Source organism: Lepidochelys olivacea (genome assembly GCF_965140295.1).
Source record: "Lepidochelys olivacea isolate rLepOli2 genome assembly, chromosome: 16".
In the NCBI taxonomy this organism is placed as follows: Eukaryota; Metazoa; Chordata; order Testudines; family Cheloniidae; genus Lepidochelys; species Lepidochelys olivacea.
Genome location: NC_140426.1, coordinates 22,050,508 through 22,074,428, shown reverse-complemented (window position 1 = coordinate 22,074,428; position 23,921 = coordinate 22,050,508). Strand labels below are relative to the sequence as shown.

The window sequence follows — 23,921 nt, the reverse complement described above, 5'->3', positions numbered from 1 at the left end:
GCGTTAATTAAATTTGTGACTGAACTCCTTGGGGGAGAATTGTAGGTCTCCTGCTCTGTTTTACCAACATTTTGCCATATATTTCGCGTTATATGACCCAGCACACGTTGTTTGTTTTAAGAACACTTTCACTGCAGATATGACAAAATGCAAAGACGGTACCAATGTGAGATTTCTAGAGATAGCTACAGTACTCGACCCAAGATTTAAGAATCTGAAGTGTCTTCCAAAATCTGAGAGGGACGAGGTGTGAAGAATGCTTTCAGAAGAGTTAAAAAAGCAACACTCTGATGCGGAAACTACAGAACCCGAACCACCAAAAAAGAAAATCAACTTTCTGCTGGTGGCAACTGACTCAAATGATGAAAATGAACATGCGTCGGTCCATACTGCTTTGGATCGTTATCGAGCAGAACCCGTCATCAGCATGGATGCATATCCTCTGAAACGGTGGTTAAAGCATGAAGAGACATATGAATCTTTAGTGCATCTGGCACATAAATATTTTGCGACGCCAGCTACAACAGTGCCATACAAACATCTGTACTCACTTTCAGATGACATTGTAAACAAGAAGCAGGCAGCAGTATCTCCCGTAAATGTAAACAAACTTGTTTGTCTGAGCAATTGGCTGAATGTGAAGTAGGACTGAGTGGACTTGTAGGCTCTAAAGTTTTACATTGTTTTGGTTTTGAATGCAGTTTTTTTGTACATAATTCTACATTTGTAAGTTCAACTACAGTACTTGTAATGGGAGAACTGAAAAATACTATTTCTTTTGTTTTTTACAGTGCAAATATTTGTAATAAAAATAAATATTAAGTGAACACTGTACACTTTGTATTCTCTGTTGTAACTGAAATCAATATATTTGAAAATGTAGAAGACACCCAAAATATTTAAATAAATGGTATTCTATTATTGTTTCATCATGTAATTAATTTTTTTAATCTCTCAACAGCCCTAGTATTTATTAGTATTCCAACATGGACACTAACAATTTCTGTTCAACAGAAATTTTACTTCACTGGGGGAAACTATTTTTTCTTGTCTTCTGAGCTGTAGGATTTTTCCTTAGCCCATCCTGACTTCCCCCCCCTCAAGTCTCACATGTCTAAAGACCACATATGAGAGAGAGACAGAGACAGACAGATGAAATGTCCTGGAGAAGCCTCCAAACACAGATAAAATGATATCTGTTACACACCCACTGGTCTGTGATGACATGTTACATACATACAAGGATTTTAAAGCCAATATTTCAGGCACTGGCTTCCATTTTTCTGAGCTCAAATAACTCCGGTTTTGCCACTAGCCAGCTCCTTGTCTAATGTAATCAGAATGGTCAAACACACACTGCATGTTTCTAAACAGATTATGCCTAGTAATCATGCAATTTGTTTTCGTTACTTATCCTAGATTTTGGCAGTAGTAGAAAACTAACAAAAGTTGTGTAGGCTAACCGTAGCTCTTTAGATTGTGAAATGGGGCCAAACCAAATTTCATATGAAAATAATTTTCCGCTTCCTCATACCTCAGTTCAAGAGGCTGAAAATACTTACTATCCAGTCTACACTAGAATGATGGCACAACATTTTGTCAGTGTCCTTAAGTTTCACATTTAATTAGGCAATGTGGCACATAAAGCTACCCATTCACGTAGAGAAAGATTTATATGCAGGAGTAGACAGTCATCTCCTTGAGGCAAGAACTAAGTTGTATAGACAAGCCATTTACAATGCACACTTTGCTTCTCTACAAAAGAAAAAGGACACTAAACTTTCTAAACTACTACATGCTACAAGGGGCCACAGCAATGGTTCCCTCAACCCACCCAGCAATATTGTTAACCTATCCAACTATACTCTCAGCCCAGCAGAAGCAGCTGTCTTATCTCGGGGCCTCTCCTTCTGCCCCTCCACCCCCACGAACATGATACAGTTCTGTGGTGACCTAGAATCCTATTTTCGACGTCTCCGACTCAAGGAATATTTCCAGAATACATCTGAACAACATACTAATCCACAGAGGCCTCCCTACCAACATTACAAAAAGAAGGATTCTAGTGGACTCCTCCTGAAGGTCGAAACAGCAGACTGGACTTCTACATAGACTGCTTCCGTCGACGTGCACGGGCTGAAATTGTGGAAAAGCAGCATCACTTGCCCCATAACCTCAGCCGTGCAGAACACAATGCCATCCACAGCCTCAGAAACAACTCTGACATCATAATCAAAAAGGCTGACAAAGGAGGTGCTGTTGTCATCATGAATAGGTCGGAATATGAACAAGAGGCTGCTCGGCAGCTCTCCAACACCACTTTCTACAAGCCATTACCCTATGATCCCACAGAGTTACCAAAAGCAACTACAGCGTTTGCTCAAGAAACTTCCTGAAAAAGCACAAGATCAAATCCGCACAGACACACCCCTGGAACCCCAACCTGAAATATTCTATCTACTACCCAAGATCCATAAACCTGGAAATCCTGGGCGCCCCATCATCTCAGGCATTGGCACCCTGACAGCAGGATTGTCTGGCTATGTAGACTCCCTCCTCAGGCCCTACGCTACCAGCACTCCCAGCTACCTTCGAGACACCACTGACTTCCTGAGGAAACTACAATCCATCGGTGATCTTCCTGATAACACCACCATCTTGGCCACTATGGATGTAGAAGCCCTCTACACCAACATTCCACACAAAGATGGACTAAAAGCCGTCAAGAACACTATCCCCGATAATGTCACGGCTAACCTGGTGGCTGAACTTTGTGACTTTGTCCTTACCCATAACTATTTCACATTTGGGGACAATGTACACCTTCAGATCAGCGGCACTGCTATGGGTACCCGCATGGCCCCACAGTATGCCAACATTTTTATGGCTGACTTAGAACACCGCTTCCTCAGCTCTCGTCCCCTAACGCCCCTACTCTACTTGCGCTATATTGATGACATCTTCATCATCTGGACCCATGGAAAAGAAGCCCTTGAGGAATTCCACCATGATTTCAACAATTTCCATCCCACCATCAACCTCAGCCTGGTCCAGTCCACACAAGAGATCCACTTCCTGGACACTACAGTGCTAATAAACAATGGTCACATAAACACCACCCTATACCGGAAACCTACTGACCGCTATGCCTACCTACATGCCTCCAGCTTTCTCCCTGACCATACCACACGATCCATCGTCTACAGCCAAGCTCTGCGATACAACCGCATTTGCTCCAACCCCTCAGACAGAGACAAACACCTACAAGATCTCCATCAAGCATTCTTACAACTACAATACCCACCTGCGGAAGTAAAGAAACAGATTGATAGAGCCAGAAGAGTTCCCAGAAGTCACCTACTACAGGACAGGCCTAACAAAGAAAACAACAGAACACTACTAGCCGTCACCTTCAGCCCCCAACTAAAACCCCTCCAACGCATTATTAAAGATCTACAACCTATCCTGAAGGATGACCCAACACTCTCACAAATCTTGGGAGACAGGCCAGTCCTTGCCTACAGACAGCCCCACAACCTGGAGCAAATACTCACCAACAACCACATACCACACAACAGAACCACTAACCCAGGAACCTATCCTTGCAACAAAGCCCGTTGCCAACTGTGCCCACATATCTATTCAGGGGACACCATCACAGGGCCTAGTAACATCAGCCACACTATCAGAGGCTCGTTCACCTGCACATCCACCAATGTGATATATGCCATCATGTGCCAGCAATGCCCCTCTGCCATGTACATTGGTCAAACTGGACAGTCTCTACATAAAAGAATAAATGGACACAAATCAGATGTCAAGAATTATAACATTCATAAACCAGTCGGAGAACACTTCAATCTCTCTGGCCACGCAATCACAGACATGAAGGTCGCTATCTTACAACAAAAAAACTTCAAATCCAGACTCCAGCGAGAAACTGCTGAATTGGAATTCATTTGCAAATTGGATACTATTAATTTAGGCTTAAATAGAGACTGGGAGTGGCTAAGTCATTATGCAAGGTAGCCTATTTCCCCTTGTTTTTTTCTACCCCCTCCCTCCACCCCCCCCCCCGACGTTCTGGTTAAACTTGGATTTATGCTGGAAATGGCCCACCTTGATTATCATGCACACTGTAAGGAGAGTGGTCAGTCTGGATGAGCTATTGCCAGCAGGAGAGAGAGTTTGTGTGTGTATGGGGGTGGGGGGGTGAGAAAACCTGGATTTGTGCTGGAAATGGCCCACCTTGATTATCATGCACATTGTAGGGAGAGTGGTCCCTTTGGATGAGCTATTACCAGCAGGAGAGTGAGTTTGTGTGTGTGTGTTTTTTTTAAAAAAAAAAAAAAAAAAAAAAAAAGGGGTGGGGGGTGGTGAGAAAACCTGTATTTGTGCTGGAAATGGCCCACCTTGATTTTCATACACATTTTAAAGAGAGTGGTCACTTTGGATGGGCTATTACCAGCAGGAGAGTGAGTTTTGGGGGGGGGGGGGTGAGAAAACCTGGATTTGTGCTGGAAATGGCCCAACTTGATGATCACTTTAGATAAGCTATTACCAGCAGGAGAGTGGGGTGGGAGGAGGTATTGTTTCATGGTCTCTGTGTATATAATGTCTTCTGCAGTTTCCACAGTATGCATCCGATGAAGTGAGCTGTAGCTTAAGAAAGCTCATGCTCAAATAAATTGGTTAGTCTCTAAGGTGCCACAAGTACTCCTTTTCTTTTTAAGTTGTATAGCACACTGCTAGCACTGGCATTATCTACATCCCTCCCACCAAGCAGCTTGTTTCAGTCTGGCATTTTATTGGCCCTTTTCTGCTGCAAAAGACCCTGCTGTGTCTTTATTTAGCCTTCCTTCGGATGTGCCAAGTACCCCAGAGGGGTTCTTACCTCACTTACTTGCTACAATGACATATTTAATTGCTTCACTGATGGATATCCATCACACACAACAATCTGTTATAAGATTTAAATGGGCAATTAAGCCCTGACTCCAAGAAACATTAGCAGCGTGGGCCAATTTGAGACATTCAATAAAAACATAGCCTATTTCCACATTATAACAACATACAGGATATGCAATACCCTAAATGTAGTATCATACAATTCCTGCAGAGTCTACTACACCTCAGCACAAACTGAGCTAAGATCATCATCGAAGAGTTTTACTACAATATTCTGTATTGTCTTGGTTTTGGTGGCTTTTCTACTTTAATTAGTGTGATGTATGGACCACACAGACACACCTAGTATATCATACAGATTAAAGTAAAATAACTATGTTGCAAAAGCAGACCAACAGGAACAAACTTTATGAATGGTTCTCTAATACTGATAAAGCAATGTCATCCATGATCTGAAATATTTTTCCTGTGATGATGTGACGTTTGACAGTCAGAAGTATTTTGCTAATATTGAGGAGGATAAACTAAACTTCTGCTAAGGAATGAAAGGAATCCAAATAGTCAGAAAAGTAACACTGCATTTCTTTAAAAAACGCACTCCTCTCTGTGACTAAACTAAAAGCCAATGCCTTATGGCATCACGTGGCTTAGTCATATTCTAAATGCATATGATCTGGCTTTCACTACTTATGTGCCAATCCTGCAAGCAGTCGCACCTTTATTCACATGCATAGTTCCAACCCCAATTGTAATATTCATGATTTAAATATTGGATTAAATTCACAAGTCACACATTACCTCTCGCCCAACATAGGAGTTACTACTTTCAACCACAATGGCAGTATAATGATGGCTAGTCTTGTCAAAAAGAGAAGCAATCTCACTGGACCTTTTAAGAAAAGAAAAGCTATTTAGTACATGAAGAATTCAATGTTCTCATTGCCCACAACATGAACTTACTCTAAGTATTTGTTAAACAGAAATACAAAAACATTCTTTATCCTTGGAAATCGTCTTGACATTTTATTTGAGTAGCATACTACGTGTACAATATTTTGTGTTCTTTCAAACAAGGTTCTTACGGAATTGGATCTAAGGGAGGGCAAGCAGGTGGTCTTGATTCTTGAGAATGGTTCTGTAGAAAATCAATCATCATCTGACGAACAGTTTGGAGCTCGCGATCTGACCCTGCTAAAAACAGATAAATAAAGAACTATTCAGAAGACAGAAAAGTATCACTAAGTTCAGGTTGTCTCATTCTCAGTTTTGAGGGGTTTTTTACTTAAAAAGCTAGGTGACTATGTTTGTTTTAGGAGGGGGTAAAAGTACTTTTATTTGCAAGATTAAGTTTGCAGACTTTTTGTAAAAGTTGTTTTCCCCAAGAGCTTTAAAAAAAGACCAAAAAACTCAAAACAGCTGATCTGCCTCTCATCAGGGTTTTCAACACCCTATCATATTGCTTCATATAGGTCTACACTCACACATAAACAACGCTTATAGTGGCAGGAGTTCAAGCAGCTTTTTTGCAATGGAGATGTTCAGTGACCAAATGAACGCTTTTTGTTTGCATGCTGGCTAACAGCAAGCATTGAAAATTTGAGCCACTGGTGTAATGCTCTTAACAAATGGCCCAGGTAAGGTAACAACCAGCCACAAAGGGAAATTAATAATAATAAAGGGTTTTTTAATTTAACTTAAGCTTTGAAATCGGGGGGGGGGGGGGAGCCTAAAAACCAGATCTTTTTACTTAAACTTTTTTGTCAACAAAAGCAACCCCCTCCCAAACGCTAAAAAAAGCGGGTACAATTGCAATAATATTCTACCAGAAGGGTTAATGGTGCAGGTGGTCTGTTTTCTGACCTCTAGCCTTTTATATGTTAGTCCAATCGAAAAGATGTGTTACTTTAGTCTGTAGCCAGACCACTTCAAGGTGTGACCATATCAGAGCCATAAATGATCAAGTCCAATGTCGTTTAATATTTAAATGAAGGACTTCTAATAAATTCAGGTGTTGGAGAAAGTAGTGCTGGTAAATCAGAAGGTGGCAATCTTCCATTGAAGTCAGAGCCAAGCAAGTGCTTCAATAGGGACACCATGCTGCTGAGAAGCGTGTGTTTTTTTTTTTACATGAGATTTAAAATGAAGGATCTGCCCACTTGCAACAATTAAATACTACAACGTATTTTAAAAGCACAGGGGTGTTAACTCTACCGTCCTGGACAAATGTAAACTCTAGCAGTTACATTCTGCCATCTAAAATTTTCCCTGCAGTTTCATTTTCAAAGGGTATTTTTAACCTTCTATTCTAAATAGTTGCTTACTGTGCTGTTAAAGAGCCTAGGGATGTCTGAATTTTATTGATGGGTAAAGAAATCTTGTTTATTATAGAATGTACTCTGGGATAGTAGGATAAATGCTTTTGAGATAGGTTAGAGTGGGGTTTTCTTACCTTTGTAATTTTCCCCAGTTGTGAACTGCTTTGTAAATGCTTTGAAGTACTGTGGGGTGAAAAAAAAACATTCCTTTGAAGACAACTCATGGCTCAAGGGGAAAAAGTACTTCAGGAAAGCTCAGTGCAGAGGCAGAACACAATTTTCATGAGTTCTTGCTTTTTACAGTTTTAATTCATCACATGTTGTTACTTAGCTTACAGACAAGCAGAATATACAACTGAAATTTTACTCTTGCCTGGTAAATTCCAAGGGCTGATCCTCAGCTGGTGTGGGTATAATGATTGCTGATTTACACCAGCTGTGGATCTTGCCCACTGATCCTTAAACAATCAAACTCTTATCTCACTAGTTTGTTAAATTTATAGAAATTTTTGACTTATAAAATTCTGTATAGATTTTCTCAGAAAAAACAATTTTCAGAGGCATTCTGAAAAAATTCAACTGAAGTCTCCAACTTCATAGACAAGGTTAGGATTGAGAGGTTGACTCATACTGATGATTTACTAAGCAAAACTTAACTGATGGATATACTCGATAAATTGGACAACTGGTCTGAAATCAACACAATGCAAGCCAATAAAGACAACTGCAAAGTTACACAGGAAAAATTAAATGCAAAAATATAAAATGGGGAATAACTGGCTAGGCAGTAGTACTTCTGAGAAGGAGCTGTGGGTTACAGTGGATCACAAACTGAATAGGAGCCAACGCTATAGTGCAGTTGCTAATACCTGGGGTGTATTATTAGGGGTGTCACATGTAAGACACAGGATGTGATTGTCCTGATCTACTCGGCACTTGTGTTGCCTGAGCTGTGTCCGGATTTGGGCCCCACATTTTAAGGAAACAGTCCAGAGCAACAAAATATGATAAAGAAGTTTAGAAAACCTGACCTATGAGGAAGTGTTAAAAAAACAGGCATGTTCTGAAAAGAAGACGAACGGAGGACATGGTAAATCTTCAAATATGCTAAGGGCTATTATAAATAAATAAATACTGGTTCTGTGGATGAAGGGAAAGCAGTGGATGTATTGTTTCTTGACTTTAGCAAAGCTTTTGACACGGTCTCCCACAGTATTCTTGTCAGCAAGTTAAGGAAGTATGGGCTGGATGAATGCACTATAAGGTGGGTAGAAAGCTGGCTAGATTGTCGGGCTCAACGGGTAGTGATCAATGGCTCCATGTCTAGTTGGCAGCCGGTATCAAGTGGAGTGCCCCAAGGGTCGGTCCTGGGGCCGGTTTTGTTCAATATCTTCATAAATGATCTGGAGGATGGTGTGGATTGCACTCTCAGCAAATTTGCGGATGATACTAAACTGGGAGGAGTGGTAGATACGCTGGAGGGGAGGGATAGGATACAGAAGGACCTAGACAAATTGGAGGATTGGGCCAAAAGAAATCTGATGAGGTTCAATAAGGATAAGTGCAGGGTCCTGCACTTAGGACGGAAGAATCCAATGCACCGCTACAGACTAGGGACCAAATGGCTAGGCAGCAGTTCTGCGGAAAAGGACCTAGGGGTGACAGTGGACAAGAAGCTGGATATGAGTCAGCAGTGTGCCCTTGTTGCCAAGAAGGCCAATGGCATTTTGGGATGTATGAGTAGGGGCATAGCGAGCAGATCGAGGGACGTGATCGTTCCCCTCTATTCGACATTGGTGAGGCCTCATCTGGAGTACTGTGTCCAGTTTTGGGCCCCACACTACAAGAAGGATGTGGATAATTTGGAGAGAGTCCAGCAAAGGGCAACAAAAATGATTAGGGGTCTAGAACACATGACTTATGAGGAGAAGCTGAGGGAGCTGGGATTGTTTAGCCTGCAGAAGAGAAGAATGAAGGGGGATTTGATAGCTGCTTTCAACTACCTGAAAGGGGGTTCCAAAGAGGATGGCTCTAGACTGTTCTCAGTGGTAGAAGAGGATAGAACGAGGAGTAATGGTCTCAAGTTGCAGTGGGGGAGGTTTAGATTGGATATTAGGAAAAACTTTTTCACTAAGAGGGTGGTGAAACACTGGAATGCGTTACCTAGGGAGGTGGTAGAATCTCCTTCCTTAGAGGTTTTTAAGGTCAGGCTTGACAAAGCCCTGGCTGGGATGATTTAACTGGGAATTGGTCCTGCTTCGAGCAGGGGGTTGGACTAGATGACCTTCAGGGGTCCCTTCCAACCCTGATATTCTATGATTCTATGAAATAGGATAGTGAGCAATTGTTCTTCATGTCCCCTGAAGGTGGGACAAGAAGCAATCAATCTGCAGCACGGGGTTTACACTGGGTATTAGGATAAACTTTCTAACTATAAAGATAAGTAAAGTACTGGAATAGGTTACCAAGGGAGGTTGTGGAATCCCCTTCACCGGAGGTTTTGTTGGACAAACACCTGTCAGGGATGGTCTAGGTTTACTTGGTCCTGACTCAGCATGCGGGGCTGAACCAGATGACCTCTCGAGGTCCCTTCCAGCCCTGCAATTCTATGATTCTGTGCTAAAGGATACTGCTCACACCCTAAACAGTCTTACCTCCCTCTTGTGGTTAAAACAAAATACATAATGCAACGTAATTTCTACCTATTTTAAAAAACAAAACATACTGTGCTTTGGGAAGAAACGAGTCACGTTTTGGCCTCACAACATGATAGAAGAAAAAAAATCACTATTGTTTTTCCCCAACATCAGAAGAACAAACAGTTTTTATATTATAACACCTCTCTTCTCACACTACAAACTTTTTATTGAGATTCTCCTTGTCCCCCATTTTATTTTCACATGGGGTAAATAATGATAATGATGATTACACACAACAGGGAAGATTGGTAGTATGGCAAATACAGAAGTTCATTTTCATCTTTAGATGCAAAATTTCCATATTAAACACAGTTCCTGATTCTCTTGGCAAACAGTAGAAAGTATTTTTAAATTCAATTTAAGTAAACTGTGAAGTAAAAAATTAAGAATGATATGAGGCTAGTGAAGGATTGATTCAAAGATTACAACACTAACACACAGTCCCTCATGAAATCAGCTACTTGATTCCATGTTTGTCCCTGATGTATCAGTTTTAAACTACTGGATTTACCCTCATGTCACTAACTGAGACAAAATGTACAACTCTATTAATGTTGTTTACGATATATGGATCTTTACATGTTTAACAGCTAACACATAGATTGCATCCAGATACCTTAGTGATGGGAGACAAAAATACTTTAAAAGAATATATTGCTTTCTGGTGCCATGTCTCTTATGTTCAAAAAATTCTAATTCAGTGTTTAGGACAATCATAAACCCAGCTGATTCAGATAATTGCATCATCTATTCCATTCTATTGATTAACAGAGCCTGAAAGCATCTTTTATTATAATCACAAGAATCTTTGCAGAAGAAAAAGAAAGCACCCAGATCCAAGAACAAGTACACAATATTCTGGGTAAGTAAGTTTACTCTGTTTTTAACTACAGGCAGCAGGTTCAACAGTTGTAGTTTGGAACATGGAATAATAGAAACCGTTTGAGATTTAAAGCAAGTATTTTTTTAAAAAATGGAATGACCACCATTTGCCTGATGCTGTATATCGTGCTACTTACCCTAAAAGTTGGATAGTAGAGAATACCATATTCTTTACAGGTCTCATAGTTCTCTTCCTCCCCGCAATCCAGCACACCAATCCTGATGGCAGGTTCCCAGTCTGAAAATAAATAAAAAACACATTTACTTTTTGGTGCAGCGGTGACCAGGCATCCTATCTTAGGTCATGCTCTGGCTCCCATGGAAGTCAATGGCAAAACTCTCACCGACTTCAATGGGGTAAGATCAAGTTGTAGGTCTACCCACATCTGTCCTGCATTTGCACCCTCAACAATAATTTGGCTGATTAGTTTTGAAAACTAACTAAAGATGACATCTACCACAATGGAGAGAAGTATTTTCAACAAATCTAAAGAAAAAGAAATCCAAAGCAAACAATTAGACTTATCTCTAAGGCTGCTGGCATTACTCAGTTCAAGTGGATGAAACAGGGCCCAACCCAACACTAACAAATGGTAGGTACTGTATTCTCTGGTTTATCCAATCAGCTAAGCTCAGTACTCAGTTAATTGTATTCTTCATGTCAGTTTTCAAAGATGAACATAATGGCTACCCATCTGCATAGCTTTCAGTTACATGGTTACACAGATGATGTATAATCTATCAGAGCTGATGGTAACATAGACCTGCTTTTTGCTGAACTTGTAACTTATTCAGAGGCTTACAAAATGGTGCAATGCCTAATTAAACCACAAAGCTCACATTTTGATTAATGACTGTGCTCTCAGGTGCAAGTGCTATCCAAGAGCATATTGGATGCAACTGGAAGATATCTGAGCAAATACAGCACCATGAAGATTAATTGGGGTGTAGTTTCAAGTTTTGTAAAGAGTTTTATTGAGAATAAATATTCAGAATGATAAATAGCTTGAAACATTCTTACACAAACCATTTTGATGAGAGAACCTTTGGAGGCCTTTAATAGTTTTCTTTCCCCTTTTATCAGTATTTTAAAGTAATATGGTGAAGTACATGCTGCCAGTAAACATTTAAATGTATTAAGCTTCATTGCTAAGAGATACTTGTGCACTGTACAGAAAAATAGTCAATCTTTTAAAAATAAAATTCTGTTGCAACTCCCACTCCCCAACAGCCTTCCTCCCCTACCTGTGTAGAATAATAGCAGGAAACAAGGGAACATTAAATGTCCATAACTAACCCAGAGAAATTGGAAAACAGCCATGACAACTCTGGACATCCTCAAGGGGGGAGCTTCAAAAGCCATCCCTCAGCATTGAAAAGGTCCCATCTCCAGCATGTCCTCCCCCGCAATAGGAAACAAGAAATAGCGTATGTCACTTTCCTTGCTGTACCATCATTTTAATCATTCTTTAGTGGCCTTTAAAGAAATTTGCGTTTCTTGTTGGAGGCCAAAAATAAAAGGCTTGACATTTGGAAAAGGATCATTATCACTCATTTTCATTACTCATTTTGTTGTTTGATAGAATACGCTTATTAGGGATGAGTGAACTGGCTCAGATAAATTAACACCATTGTCCCTCAAAATTTTCATCCAAAACTTTATTCAGATATTTTTAAAGATGTTAGCTTGACATATTTCCTCTGTTGTTTTTGCCCACATACGCCCTCCAGGGACTGTGAAGTGTAAATTCCAAAATGCTGCAAATCAAGCTGTTCTTGTGAGATTTCCAATTCAATTTTGAAGCTCCAAGTAGCTTGGATAGTTCACACAGGCATCCAAGCTTTCGGATCCTTCGGTATTCAAACACACTGTTGACATTTAAGTCCTATGCCTACGTGTGGTACTAAAGCAAATGGATAAATTCATGTTGTCAGCTTTCAGAGTAACAGCCGTGTTAGTCTGTATTTGCAAAAAGAAAAGGATGCTCAAATAAATTGGTTAGTCTCTAAGGTGCCACAAGTACTCCTTTTCTTTTTGCGAATACAGACTAACACGGCTGTTTTTTCTTTTTGCGAATACAGACTAACAGCCATGTTAGTCTGTATTCGCAAAAAGAAAAGGAGTACTTGTGGCACCTTAGAGACTAACCAATTTATTTGAGCATAAGCTTTCGTGAACTACAGCTCACTTCATCGGATGCATCCGATGAAGTGAGCTGTAGTTCACGAAAGCTTATGCTCAAATAAATTGGTTAGCCTCTAAGGTGCCACAAGTACTCCTTTCCTGTTGTCAGCTTTACATCAAGAACTTTAGAATTGTCTGTATATTTTTGCCCCAGAGTTCTAAACTTAGCAACCATAAAGAAGAGCTAGATAACTTTTACTGTAATTAGTGCAACCTTAATGTCATGTCAAAATGACATGACATTGCTAGACTGAACAAAACAAGTGTACAAACAATTTTTTTTGGCTATATCCATAACTTAATAGGATGTAGTCTCTCTTTGGATAGACAGGCAAAAGACCATTGACAGACGAATTCTTACAGCAGTATCATAACTCAAGGCATTTTCCAGAAGGATTTGTTTATAATTAATTCCATTCTATTTTCATCTGGCAGACTACAGTAACAGTTTGAACAGCCTCAAATATTGCTTTGTAGGCTCAAACTGGATTGTTCATGCAGAATTCTCACAGCACACCAAAAAGTGTCTGACAAAAAGCATCAATGCTTGCTGTCCTCAGGACAGCAATGGCAGAGACTTAAAAAGGACTCTCTCACCATTTTGACATACTGAGTGGATTGGGAAAGTATGGTCTTAATAACTGCCTCTCCCAAAGTTTATTTCTAGGCAGAAGAAATGAGTGTGTTGCAATCCCTTACCCAATTAAATGCATGCACAAGTGGTACAAGTTTTTAGTACTCTGCACTGAAGGTACAGCATAGCTCACAAAACTTGGAGCCAATGGTATGTCATAGAATTATTCACACACTTCTTGCAAGAATTCTAAATCTTTCTATCCTGGTAAAATCATCATCTAGCGCTGAGAAAAAGCAATAATATTTACAGGAAATAGTTTCTTTTGTCTTCAGGTACTGACTGTCGGATTGAAGACCGATCTGAAATACAGTCAAATCTCTGGATACTTTCTTCCCTACTCCCAAAATATAAACCCACTATAAACTCCCTCTTTATAGAAGCAGAAAGCTATTGTTCACTTCTCCGAAAAAGAATAACTTGTATAATATTGCTGACTTAGAATGGCTGACACATTCCACATCTACAGATCAATATTTTCAGCATAATAATGTGCTCACCAAGCTATTCTTTCTATAAGGATAAAGTATTCGTTTTATTATTACAAAGATAGGGTATCCATCTATGAATAATCAGGGATTTTTCATTAGTGATAAACCATAACACAGTATGAAGGACAAAAGGAGAGAAAACTTTAAAATGTCTGCATCATGATCAATAAGCAAAATCAGAGTGATGTTTTATGCTATGTTGTGCAATCACCTTAATCCGACTAGCTTCAGTAGGTAATTTCAAACCCTAATAAAAACAATATCATACAAATTGCACTCGAACAACAGATCACATCGTTCTGCATTCTCAAATTGCATATAACTAAACTAATATAGTTAATACTATCATCCAGTTGGTGTAACAGATGGCAACCATACACTTATCTGAGGAAAAAACATTTTAGGAAATATTCAACATGAAAAGCTGTATTAATGTTTATTATTCCAGTTTCACAGTGAAACAGCTCAATGACATAAGCTACAGTAATATGCCTCCCTTCTTCCTGTCCTATACTGCTATACTTCACAAAAAAAGTTGTGGAATGCAAGCATCCATCTGTAGAAAATACTGAATTTTATCCCACAAGTTATTTTTCCGTGTAGGTGTGGAGATGAAGCTAAGGCTCTCCCTCCCTCTTCCCAAAAGTAAATAATAAGGCCATGTACTTAACAGGGCTTATAATATTTTTAAAGCAATTCACAGCCAGACACAGTTTTACCAAGTTTGGTGGTCACACCACACATAAGTCAGTTTCAGAAACCGTGCTTCAGGACTTGGTAAGGGTGGAAAGCAATTTACAGCTCAGGTTCTGGTAGCACCATTCTCTCTCATTTCCAAAAAAGTCTGCCTCTACCATGCAGAGAACTGGTGCTTTCATAGTCATGCTAGAAAATGGCTGTCAAGCGGGGTGCTAGCAGAGCCACATCTGGTGTCTGATCACCATTTCTGAACACTGCTGTCTGTATCTAGCAACGTTCTCCGAATGTACACAAGACTTAATCTGTACAATTGTTTCTGGATGCATAAGAACTCAGGAATTTTCTTTTTAAGCCACTCCCTACTACACCAGTATGTCGAAGGAGACTCCTCAAGTAGTTACTTTAAAATACTGAAAGAAGAATCCAAACAGCTTTGGCATAAGTTGAAGATACATCTATTTCTATTAATGCTGGTGTCTTTGGGAGTTTTTTCTTTTATGAATTCCTGTGAATCAACAAACTCCTTTAATTTAAAAACGTACTAAAGTTAAACTTGCCTCTGTGTCAAAGGACATGAAAATTTCATTAAGTTCAAAACTTGATTGACATTTCTATGCCAGGCTGCTTTTGAAATTTAGCGTTACCTTTGTTTTTCTTTGAAAGAACTCCTGCATTTTTATCAGGAAGGATGGGGTAGCTGATTGAGAATTTCAATTGCAGTGAACATGCCGACAGCTGAACAGACGCCAGTAGTAACTATAAGCATCCTAGAGCAGATGGACATGTATTCACAGGAACACAAAAGATACAAGAGTCTATTTTATCAAATTAAACTACAAAATTAAAAAAATAAGTTTGGCTTCATGGTATCTGTTTCATTCAACTTTTACCATTCCTCCTCCCTTTTCCACCTGTCTTGATCCCCCTACACACAGTGAACAGAAGCACTATAAACTTAATGCAAATAGCCTACTTTACAACAATGCAAGCCCATCACTAGCTAAATACTTGGGTTAAAGAGCACCAGCTGGGATGCATGCAGTTTAGCATTCACTTCTGATAAAAGAGCCTTTAGTTTCCTAAGGGAAGTGAAACCCATGCTTCTGTTCACCTCTGTAACACGCAGCCTAGATTGTATACAACACTCTAGCATATTAGATTTTAAAGTGATATTAGTATTACTGGGAAGGCCTAAATAGATTTCAATGAATGCAGAATGAAAAATAGTACCAAGATTTTCCAACACTGCATTACTAAAGAGTTAAAAATTTAACATGCCACATCTCACATGCCAAATTTAGTCCAGTGCTTCCAAAGTAACAGCCATACTTTGCTATACATTTAAATATACTGGAAATTGTTCCAAAAATGAAACTTAGGGATAACAATGGAAAACAATTTCTGATAGAGATCCTCCAATCTGTAAGGACCCAATGTGTATCCCAAATGTGTATCCTGTGTGAAAAAGGAAATCCAGTAAAATTATTTAAACAAAGACTACTTATTCTGAAGAATTTTCCAGCCAGCAAGCTGATTTTCATCCCCTATAGATCCCTGCAAATATAAAAGTACAAAACGATAAAAAATTCAAAGGCTGGTCAAATTGACTGGATTATGAAACCTATCACCACTTAATATTCTAAAGTATCCAAGATATTAACATCAAAACATTACTAAAGAGGGAACACCTTTTCACAAATCTTTTTCTCTTAGGTACTACAGGCATTGCAGTATTCTCCATTATGAATTTTTAGTAACAGATAAGAGACATTGCAGGGCTTCCCTCTATTAGTATTCCCTGCTGATCAGGTGTATAACTAGCATGAAAGTCTATTCCTGAACTATACAGCTGAAAAGGTGTTCATTTAAGAAACAAGAAGGAAGACATAAGTGTCAACTTTGGAAGCGGTGGTTACAGGGTTTTTCAGTTATCTTTGCACTGAGAACTATTACGTAAAATTCCAGCCCCAAAGCAAATTTTACAGGCAAGTTTTAATTGCCTTTAAAAAACAGCAATAGTAAACTTAAACAGAGTAGCAGTCCCGGGAACTGTTTTAATACTGAGTATTTTAGCAACTGAGCACCATCAGGACCAACTCCAAAATTAATTTTAATGTTTATTCTGATAGAAGAGTAGACACCTCAATGAAAATATAAGTTTTGATGCTCCATCAGCGTACGTAGCATTGCACAAAACAGCCATGGTTCTTGCTTTCAGTTTTTGAAGTTTGCAGTTGTTACTGCAGAATGAGACCCTCAGAAAAGGAATTAAAGTGAACTGCATTAGCACAGGCCTTCTCTATATAGAAAAGCTGTACCAATTTAACCAGATCAGTAAAACTACTTTAGTTCAATCACTGAAACCCCCTTGTGTGGACACTGTTTCTGTATAAGAGTGCCTTATATTGATTTAGAGATCCATATAGGGTCTTGTCAATGTAGTAACTACAACTGAAATTCCTAAAATAGGTTGAAAAATCACATCTTTATTTATTTCAGTGTAAATCTGTGTGGGGGCATTTATTTTGGCTTAGGTGCCCTGTTTGATATAACAAGTCAAAATATGACACTCCTCATCCAAAATAAACGTTTCCACACTCAAACTTTCCTCAAAATAACTAAGTGTGAATTATAACAAATTTGTTATTTTGGCTCCAGCTGTCATGTAGACAAGCCCTAAGAGCAGCCACACAAAGGGGATGCACCAAATTCACAAAACAAATTCCTAACTCAATTTAGTTAAATCAGTACAATTTACTTATGTGGCCAAGTGCCAGGAGATATGAAACACATTTTAGTGTTTGAGTAAAACACCCACGAAAGATAAATCAGAGTAGTCTCCCCGTGTGAAATATTTTCCATTTCCTTCCTCATTGTGGCAGTTCCCACGGGTCTCCTACTAACACCACCTTTCCAGACACTAAGACAGAAAAGTTTCAGAGTAGCAGCCGTGTTAGTCTGTATTCGCAAAAAGAAAAGGAGGACTTGTGGCACCTTAGAGACTAACCAATTTATTAGAGCATAAGCTTTCGTGAGCTACAGCTCACTTCCTCAGATGCATATCGTGGAAACTGCAGCAGGCTTTATATATACACAGAGAATATGAAACAATACCTATTCCCACCCCACTGTCCTGCTGGTAATAGCTTATCTAAAGTGATTTCCAGCACAAATCCAGGTTTTCTCACCCTCCACCCCCCCACACAAATTCACTCTCCTGCTGGTGATAGCCCATCCAAAGTGACAACTCTTTACACAATGTGCATGACAATCAAGCTGGGCTATTTCCTGCATAAATCCAGGTTCTCACATCCCCCCCACCCCCATACACACACAAACTCACTCTCCTGCTGGTAATAGCTCATCCAAACTGACCACTCTTCAAGTTAAAATCCAAGTTAAACCAGAACATCGGGGGGGGGGGGTAGGAAAAAACAAGAGGAAACGGGCTACCTTGCATAATGACTTAGCCACTCCAAGTCTCTATTTAAGCCTAAATTAATAGTATCCAATTTGCAAATGAATTCCAATTCAGCAGTTTCTCGCTGGAGTCTGGATTTGAAGTTTTTTTGTTTTAAGATAGCGACCTTCATGTCTGTGATCGCGTGACCAGAGAGATTGAAGTGTTCTCCGACTGGTTTATGAATGTTACAATTCTTGACATCTGATTTGTGTCCATTTATTCTTTTACGTAGAGACTGTCCAGTTTGACCAATGTACATGGCAGAGGGGCATTGCTGGCACATGATGGCATATATCACATTGGTGGATGTGCAGGTGAATGAGCCTCTGATAGCGTGGCTGATGTTATTAGGCCCTGTGATGGTGTCCCCTGAATAGATATGTGGGCACAGTTGGCAACGGGCTTTGTTGCAAGGATAAGTTCCTGGGTTAGTGGTTCTGTTGTGTGGTATGTGGTTGTTGGTGAGTATTTGCTTCAGGTTGCGGGGCTGTCTGTAGGCAAGGACTGGCCTGTCTCCCAAGATTTGTGAGAGTGTTGGGTCATCCTTTAGGATAGGTTGTAGATCCTTAATAATGCGTTGGAGGGGTTTTAGTTGGGGGCTGAAGGTGACGGCTAGTGGCGTTCTGTTATTTTCTTTGTTAGGCCTGTCCTGTAGTAGGTAACTTCTGGGAACTCTTCTGGCTCTATCAATCTGTTTCTTTACTTCTGCAGGTGGGTATTGTAGTTGTAAGAAAGCTTGACAGAGATCTTGTAGGTGTTTGTCTCTGTCTGAGGGGTTGGAGCAAATGCGGTTGTATCGCAGAGCTTGGCTGTAGACGATGGATCGTGTGGTGTGGTCAGGGTGAAAGCTGGAGGCATGCAGGTAGGAATAGCGGTCAGTAGGTTTCCGGTATAGGGTGGTGTTTATGTGACCATTGTTTATTAGCACTGTAGTGTCCAGGAAGTGGATCTCTTGTGTGGACTGGACCAGGCTGAGGTTGGTGGTGGGATGGAAATTGTTGAAATCATGGTGGAATTCCTCAAGGGCTTCTTTTCCATGGGTCCAGATGATGAAGATGTCATCAATATAGCGCAAGTAGAGTAGGGGCTTTAGGGGACGAGAGCTGAGGAAGCGTTGTTCTAAATCAGCCATAAAAATGTTGGCATACTGTGGGGCCATGCGGGTACCCATAGCAGTGCCGCTGATCTGAAGGTATACATTGTCCCCAAATGTGAAGTAGTTATGGGTAAGGACAAAGTCACAAAGTTCAGCCACCAGGTTAGCCGTGACATTATCGGGGATAGTGTTCTTGACGGCTTGTAGTCCATCTTTGTGTGGAATGTTGGTGTAGAGGGCTTCTACATCCATAGTGGCCAGGATGGTGTTATCAGGAAGATCACCGATGGATTGTAGTTTCCTCAGGAAGTCAGTGGTGTCTCGAAGGTAGCTGGGAGTGCTGGTAGCATAGGGCCTGAGGAGGGAGTCTACATAGCCAGACAATCCTGCTGTCAGGGTGCCAATGCCTGAGATGATGGGGCGCCCAGGATTTCCAGGTTTATGGATCTTGGGTAGTAGATAGAATATCCCAGGTCGGGGTTCCAGGGGTGTGTCTGTGCGGATTTGATCTTGTGCTTTTTCAGGAAGTTTCTTGAGCAAATGCTGTAGTTGCTTTTGGTAACTCTCAGTGGGATCAGAGGGTAATGGCTTGTAGAAACTCGTGTTGGAGAGCTGCCGAGCAGCCTCTTGTTCATATTCCGACCTATTCATGACGACAACAGCACCTCCTTTGTCAGCCTTTTTGATTATGATGTCAGAGTTGTTTCTGAGGCTGTGGATGGCATTGCGTTCCGCATGGCTGAGGTTATGGGGCAAGTGATGCTGCTTTTCCACAATTTCAGCCCGTGCACGTCGGCGGAAGCACTCTATGTAGAAGTCCAGTCTGCTGTTTCGACCTTCAGGAGGAGTCCACCTAGAATCCCTCTTTCTGTAGTGTTGGTAGGGAGACCTCTGTGGATTAGTATGCTGTTCAGAGGTATTTTGGAAATATTCCTTGAGTCGGAGACGTCGAAAATAGGATTCTAGGTCACCACAGAACTGTATCATGTTCGTGGGGGTGGAGGGGCAGAAGGAGAGGCCCCGAGATAGAACAGCTGCTTCTGCTGGGCTGAGAGTATAGTTGGATAGGTTAACAATATTGCTAGGTGGGTTGAGGGAAGACAGAAAAGTTATTTCAGACACTGCCCTAACCAACTGCATTGTTAGTAGTATCCATTTTGGTCTGACAAATTGCTAATGCACTAAAGTCTGCCAATCACAAAATAGTAAATCTTTTAGGGGTGAAATTTTCAGACTGTGGCTAGAAGCATAAATCCCTCCTCCCACAAGGTGCTCCCCCCGACCCCGCAGATGGTCACAATATATAAATAAATTTTCAATAAAGGTCTAATCCTATGAAGTGCTGAGTTGAACTCTATGGTTATATTTGCAAAGAGCTGCCAGCTCTGATGCATTTAAAGCAAAAGGCCTTTTTCAAAACTAATAATTGGAACCCATATGGTGCTGAGTTGAGCACAGACAATGGCTCCAAATAAGATGTTCCATTAAAATCAGCATTTCACAAGAGAACAAAGGGGTATCTTTCCTTACAAGTCCCAACATGCACAGATTTCTCTGGAAATCACCCAATTTTGCTATTAAGAGTTGGGAGACCCTCTATTCCAGAGGCAAGCGTCCACCTCCTCTCTTTCAAATTCCTCTTCAAACCATATTTCTACCATTCAGTCCATCAAGCTTAATGTACCGCCCAGGTAGTTTTTTTTTTTTTTTTAAAAGGTATTTGTATTTGATTGGTCACCAGTAATGTCATATTGGACTGAAAGCAACTTGTGGCAGCGAGCTTTCCGGTGTATATTCTATACGGCTCTGAGATGACTGTCACTGCTAGCTCAATAAGTAAAAATAGTAAAATAATAATATCGTAAGTGACTAAATACACATCACACCTAGGGATAGGGGTGACCAAACTTTTTTGGCACACCAATCAAATACCCATTATTTCAAAATGAATCTGTCATGACTATTACATGACTGCTGGCACATTGTGCAGTCTCACACCACACACAGAATGTCTGCCTATTTCCCCCATTGTTAGTCTTACCCAATACTCCCTTTTGGAATAAAGCACTTATTTTTGCTTTGTGCTAGGACGTGAGTGTCTGTATTAACTGTAAGAGCACAGAAGCGAGAGATAGCACTATTAGCAGCCACACTGTGTAAGAGTCAGTCTTCCAGAAGGCCACAAGTGAAAATTCATTATAGTGTCAAGTAATATGCAAGAAACACATTGAATGTGCTGTATATGGACCCACCCTGCAGATTAGCCACTAGTGCTGTCTCAAACTGGGCTAGGGTTCATCCAGACGGTTCTCAAATGTGTCTTTCAATTCAGGTGAAGGGAAAGGCAAACTCATGTCAAGGATGATATAAATCTTGTGGTTGGTGATCCAAGAAGCCAGAATGCTGATGAAAAATTAGTGTTCTGGACTGGAGAAGTTTAAAATGTCACTGAAAAAGTTATTAGTAAGAAAATATACATTTTAACTATAAGCAATGAAAGCTATTTGTACATAAAATGAACAAGGCGTCATGCTGATGTATAAAAATAGTAAAAGGAGATTGTTTACACAAAACCCAAAAGAAAGCCAGGCACTTTTCATTAATCAAATATTACAAATTCATTAATGGGATCAGAAAGTTCATTCCTGGGAGGCAGCGCTTAAGTGAAAACCTATAGTCAATATAGGACTATTGCATTTCAAAATGATAAGGAAATAAAGGTGGCTTCTCAAGACATACATGCTCAGATTGTTAACAGGGAATTTAGTACAGTTGACATTTCATTTGTCAAGAGTTCTGTTCTATTCAGGTTCTTAGGTGGTGCTCATCATCAGGGTATCTGAGCACTAAATCCCCATGCTGCCCAGAATTTGGCTTACAGTTAGTTTGGATTTTTACAGTACTTCATTCTTTTCTGTCTTCATTTCTCTATACACTCTATGCAAGTGTTCAGTCTTCCTTTTTATATTAACAAAGCTTAAGTTAAGTGAATGCACTGCAGCTCAAACTATTATTTTGTTATTTGTTTAGTTCTTAAAATAGGGTAGGCACTTTACAAAACATACAGAAGATGTAGTGCCTGGAAGCATTTACAATCTAAATATACCGCATATGCTGTTAGAGCTTCCACTTGTACACCTTGAAGCACCCGGATACTGGATATTTGCACATACACAACACCCTAGTAGTGGAATTCTCTTCTTCATAATAGTGAAAGCAGGGATTCCTTTTTTCTTTTTCTTCTTTTTTTCCCCAAACTTAATTTGAAAATATGTTTCACTATTTCTGCTATTGTTGCCATTTATCACATATTGCTCCTTTCTGGGCAGCACTCTGATGTAGTGACAAGTGTTTTGCAAATCAACAAGTAAATAAAATAAAGCGGGGGCAAACTGGGATTTGGGGGATAATGTTGAGGTAGGTCCTGATGTCCTTGTCCAGGGTTCTGCTGGTGGGTGTGCAGCCCATACAAGCGAGGTAGATGGCAGATGGACAGGTTAAGGGTAGTTTGCTATGGGGACTGGATTGGTGATGGGATGGTGGGGGCTGCCCTGCTGTAAATTGCTTTGAGATCTACCAACTAAAACCAGCTCTCTACATGCAGAGTCATATTTTGACAGTTGCTTATTACGGTGGCTAGCTGTGTGAATGGGGATTGTGGGGGGCAGTAGGATCAGTGATGTTAAGGGGGGGACCCCATTACTGTACACATCCCAAAGCACAGATCTCAGGGGCAGGGCAAAGCTGAGGTGGGTGGAGGGGCTGAGGGGGTACAAGGTTGGAGGAGTAGGGGAGACTGAAATCTTCTCTCACATGTGCAGCCAGGCAGTGGGGGCGAGGGGGTAGGAATGGGGGGGGGGGAATCGACATGCACATCCCCAGCCAGAGCCTGCACAGGGGGAGGGCGGGCAGAGGGTCACGTCCCTGGCCCAGGCGGTGCGGGGGAGGCTGGGCTGGGCTCCCCGGGGAAGGGATCGGGGGCCCGGGCTCCCGGACTCACCTCTCACGTCCCCGGCCAGGGCCCGCCAGGTCGGGGCGAAGCCGATGCAGTGGCCGCACGACGAGCTGTAGAACTGCAGCACCCAGGCGGCCGAGGAGTTGAGCAGCGCCCGGCGCACGGTGCCCGCCTCCAGCACGGTCAGCGGGTCCTCCCCGGGCCGGTACAGCCGCGCCGCCTCGCCGCCCAGCCCGGCCGCCGCCACCAGCCCCAGCAGCAGCAGCAGCGGCGGCGGGCCCGGGGGGCAGCCGCCGCCTGCACCACCCGCCGCCATGTTGGGAGCCGAGGGGAGGGGGAGGCCGGCCCTCGCTCGCCCTAGCAACAGGCCGGCCCTGGAGACGGGCCTAGGCCAGCACCCGGCGCCCGGCCGGGGTTGGCACGCAGGAGGGGCGGGGCCAGCGAGACACGCCCCCCAGGGCTTCCGCACTGACACGCCCCTCGGGTGCGGGGAGTCGCTCCGAATTAGCCCCCTCTTTTCCTGGACGTAGGCAGGGGCTTCCGCAGTGGCACGCACGACAGGTAAGGGGGAAGTCACCCCGAATCAACCCTCCC

General features: G+C 41.4%; 1 protein-coding gene across 2 annotated transcripts in view; it reads right to left on the bottom strand.

Moving 5' to 3' along the window:
* The window catches only part of QSOX2 (quiescin sulfhydryl oxidase 2), a 46,412-nt gene extending 22,692 nt beyond the window's left edge, over positions 1–23,720 (bottom strand). Inside the window, exons 1-5 of one of the 2 annotated variants that reach the window (XM_084649661.1) lie at positions 23,373–23,720; positions 10,942–11,042; positions 7,358–7,406; positions 5,991–6,096; positions 5,707–5,797 (exon numbers count right to left, since the gene is read on the bottom strand). In XM_084649661.1, coding sequence (XP_084505787.1) covers positions 5,707–5,797; positions 5,991–6,096; positions 7,358–7,406; positions 10,942–11,042; positions 23,373–23,643 — 618 coding nt within the window. In that variant the 5' untranslated portion in view covers positions 23,644–23,720. Of the gene's footprint in view, positions 1–5,706; positions 5,798–5,990; positions 6,100–7,357; positions 7,407–10,941; positions 11,043–23,372 lie in introns of both variants that reach the window. The other variant, XM_084649660.1, reaches the window with a different exon arrangement.
* Between the last annotated feature and the right edge of the window lie 201 nt (positions 23,721–23,921).